The sequence below is a fragment of the Camponotus floridanus genome, unplaced genomic scaffold (genome assembly GCF_003227725.1).
Source record: "Camponotus floridanus strain SB8 unplaced genomic scaffold, Cflo_v7.5 scaffold172, whole genome shotgun sequence".
Taxonomy (NCBI): Eukaryota; Metazoa; Arthropoda; class Insecta; order Hymenoptera; family Formicidae; genus Camponotus; species Camponotus floridanus.
Window position 1 is genome coordinate 259,648 of NW_020229295.1, and position 3,958 is coordinate 263,605.

The 3,958-nt window shown below is 54.1% G+C and overlaps 1 protein-coding gene across 1 annotated transcript; it reads left to right on the forward strand.

The window, feature by feature from the left end:
• Positions 1-2,058, forward strand: LOC112637517. Its single transcript, XM_025407399.1, has 3 exons — positions 1-745; positions 860-1,202; positions 1,356-2,058. The coding sequence occupies exons 1-3, from the start codon at positions 1-3 to the stop codon at positions 2,056-2,058; spliced, it is 1,791 nt and encodes a 596-aa protein (XP_025263184.1).
• Positions 2,059-3,958: the final 1,900 nt, after the last annotated feature.

The following is a 3,958-nucleotide window of genomic DNA, read 5'->3' on the forward strand; positions in this document are numbered from 1 at the left end:
ATGGAGCGACGCCGTTCCAGAGACGCCATCTTCAACCAGCTCTATTGCGACTTCATGGAGGAGTACTCGGACCTGAAATATATGATCTTGGTCAAAACACCGCTTATCAAAAATTCCGTGTGCTACTTACCGCATCACGGTGTGCTCCGGACTTCCAGCACGACCACCAAGTTAAGAGTTGTCTTCAACGGATCCCAATGTACGCCTGCCGGAGACTCGCTCAACAACACCTTACTGGTCGGAGCCAGTCTTCTGCCAACTCTCGCCGACGTCCTTCTTCGTTGGCGTTGGCACCGCTTCGCCTTCATCGCTGACATCGAGAAGATGTACCGGCAGATTCTAGTACATCCCGACGATCGGGATCTGCAGCGGATCCTTTGGAGGCGACAACGCACTGATGACGTCCAGGAATATCAACTCAATATGGTGACATACAGATTGGCCTGTGCACCTTTCCTGGCGATCAGGACTCTCCGCCAATTAGCCTACGATGAGGAACCGGCAAATCCCAAGGGAGCAATCGCTTTGCGGCGCGATTGCTATGTCGACGACGTCGTCACAGGCGCCAGCACCCTGTCCGAGGCAGTCGAAACGCAGAGGCAGTTACGCCGACTCTGCACGGCGGGCGGGTTTTCCTTGAGAAAGTGGGCCTCAAATCACCAGAGCATCCTCGAGGAGATACCAAGGGAGCATCAACTCCAGCAGCCACACCACGACTGGGAGGACGAAGCGCATCCGACGCTTGGTCTACGGTGGCACCCCCGCAGCGACTCCTTTACGTTCCACCTCTAGCCTCGCACGACCGTCCCGCTGACGAAAAGACAGGCACTGTCGGAGACGGCTCGAATCTTCGACTTAGGCTGGTTAGCTCCAGTCACCGCTCGTGCCAAAATCCTCATCCAGTCAGCTTGGATGAAGCACTTAGACTGGGACTCCCCACTGCCTCAATCAGATGAGACGTTGTGGAGACGTCTGCTTGAAGATCTTCCGCTGTTAGAACAGCTCCGGTTGGAACGATGGCTGAGGGCCGATAACCAACCAAATCACGTCGAGCTCCACGGGTTTGTTGACGCGTCGGAGCGAGGTTACGCAGCCGTCGTCTACCTCCGCGTGATGAGCTCCTCCTCAACCACGACCAGCCTGCTTGCTGCAAAAAGCAAAGTTGCGCCCATTAAGCCCGTGTCTCTACCGCGCTTGGAATTGTGCGCCGCAGTCTTGGTCACTAACCTGACTTTTCATCTCCGCAAAGCCTTAGACTTGATTTCAGCTCCAGTTACTCTATGATCGGACTCCCGGGTCACGCTTCAATGGATACAAGGACACGCCTCGAAGTGGAAAACTTTCGTGGCCAACAGGGTGTCCCACATCCAGACAAAACTTCCAGAGGCACGATGGCGACACGTCCCAGGGCGAGACAACCCCGCTGACTGCGCCTCTCGGGGGATTGAGCCCCGGGACCTGCTCAACCATTCCCTCTGGTGGACGGGACCCCCATGGCTCGCCAAGGATCCAGCATTCTGGCCACAGCACGACCACGCCACACACGACGTCGAGGTGCCGGAGACGAGAGCAATCGCCTCCCACTTGACGACCACGGAGAAAGCCGAACCAGAGATGCTTCTCAGGTTCTCCGATCTCCATCGCCTCCTGAGGGTCACCGCCTGGTGTTGCCGATGGCGAGGCAACCCACCGAGTTCGAAGGCTCACCTCAATCTCACGCCTGATGAGCTAGAAGCAGCCTTGCTCCTCTGGCTCCGCTTGGTGCAAGCTCTCCATTTCTCCAAGGAGATCACTGCCCTGAAACAAAATCACAAGTTAATCAAGGGTCCAATAACGAAATTAACCCCCTTCCTCGACGACCATGGGAGTCGGAGGCCGGCTGAAGCACGCTGTGCTCTCAGAAGACGAACGCCATCCGATCATCTTACCTCCAGAGTCGTGGATGATGCAACTCCTCGTCAAGGCACACCACAGACGAACGCTTCACGGCGGGGTTCAGCTCATCCTAGGACTGCTTCGCCTGCGGTACTGGATTCCCCGAGGACGCTCCATCGTTAAAAGAACCATCCACCGATGTGTCACATGTGTGAGATGGAAAGCCGCAGTACCACAGCCCATGATGAGCAGCCTTCCGACGGCACGAGTCGCACCGGCACGTCCATTCCTGCGAACCGGTGTTGATTATGCCGGGCCGATTCTCATCCGAACCGGAAAGGGAAGAGGTCACAAGTCGCACGAGGGATTCATCGTCGTCTTCATCTGCTTCGCCACCAAGGCCGTTCACCTGGAAGCCGCATCGGACTACTCCACCGATGCATTCCTCGCTGCGTTCCGGCGCTTCACTTCTCGTCGGGGCCTATGCAAAGAAGTCTACTCCGACTGCGGCACCAATTTCGTCGGAGCGGACCGAGAGCTGCGACTCCTGTTTCAGGCATCATCATCCGACGGCCGACGCATCGCTCACATTGCAGCGTCCGACGGGATCCGGTGGAGATTTAATCCACCGGCAGCACCTCACTTCGGCGGGCTTTGGGAGGCGGCGGTGAAGTCGACTAAACACCATCTGCGAAGGGTCCTCGGAGACACGACCCTCACCTTCGAGGAGATGTCGACGTTCCTCGCTCAAGTGGAGGCGTGCCTCAACTCGCGTCCTCTTCAAGCACTATCGGACGATCACGACGACATAATGGCACTCACACCAGGACACTTCCTGATCGGAGCTCCTCTGCTGGCAATGCCTGAGCCCTCACTGGCGGACGGCAGCTTCAGTCTTCTGCCCCGCTGGAAACTCCTCCAACGGATGCGCGACCACTTTTGGGAGAGGTGGTCACGAGAGTACGTCAACTCCTTGGCATCCCGACCGAAATGGCTGAAGGACTCAGCCAGTCCTACCGTCGGCGCCCTGTGTCTCGTGCAGTCGGACACAACACCGCCGACCCGATGGCCACTCGCCCAGATCACCCGGCTGCATCCTGGGGACGACGGCGTGACACGCGTGGTCACCATACGCACCGCATCTTCGGAGCTTATCCGGCCTCTCACAAAAATCGTCCTCCTGCCTGGAGCCGACACCGCAGCATCAATGCACCCGGACTCGTGAGCGAAAAAGAGCACCGTGTTTTATTTTATTTTATTTATTTTTTTATAACTAACTTGTCCGTTCACTGAAATGTTTATCTCGGCCGGAGCCGTGCATTGTCCGATAATCGTACCGCGTACTCAACTTCTCTTTCACTTTTTCCGAACTTCGCGTCACAATCTGCATTCACGTTCACTCACCACTGCACTTCACTTGCGATTGTTTAACACACTTGCACTTGAGCTTCACCACATTCGCGAGATCATTCACAATTCACCAGTATATGCCTCATTTCACTGCACTACGTATTCTCGCGAAGGACTCGATTAATCTAAACAACGTGTCTCGTACTACGTCACTTCACATTCCATTCATCACTCATTTCACATCTCATCAATAGAACAGTTCGCGACACCTGTTTGTAACCGCACACACTCGTAAATTTCGTCACGTACTGACGAGGCGGGCGGGATGTTCAAAAATTAAAATAATCATTCTAGTTTAAAAATCGCATAGCGAAATTCGCATGTTTTCGCTAATAAATAATCGAGAATTTAAAATTAACGGGCGTCGAGAATCTTCTCGAAATGTCTATTTATTAGAAAAAACTCGAACGCTCGAGTTATCTCGCTTTTTTGCCACCGAAAAAAATGCTCATCATCACCGCAGACAATATTATTGTCAACCGCCGTTGAAATTTACGCCGCTTATGGGCATGCGCGCCCATGCGTCATGATCAGCTGATCGCCAATCAGCTGATCTAAAAAGATTGCGCGCATGGAAAATAAATGATATCCGACGTGAGACGTCATCAATAACCAATGACACACGCCGCAATAATGTCACCGCTAATATATTGAATTAATTGGTCCACGTCGA

Excerpts from the sequence above, each read along its gene's own strand:
- LOC112637517 (XM_025407399.1), top strand. The coding sequence starts at position 1 with ATGGAGCGACGCCGTTCCAGAGACGCCATCTTCAACCAGCTCTATTGC. Across the intron at positions 746-859 it reads CGAAGCGCATCCGACGCTTG|GCTGGTTAGCTCCAGTCACC; the intron begins GTCTACGGTGGC and ends TCTTCGACTTAG. Across the intron at positions 1,203-1,355 it reads TCTCTACCGCGCTTGGAATT|GGTGTCCCACATCCAGACAA; the intron begins GTGCGCCGCAGT and ends CGTGGCCAACAG.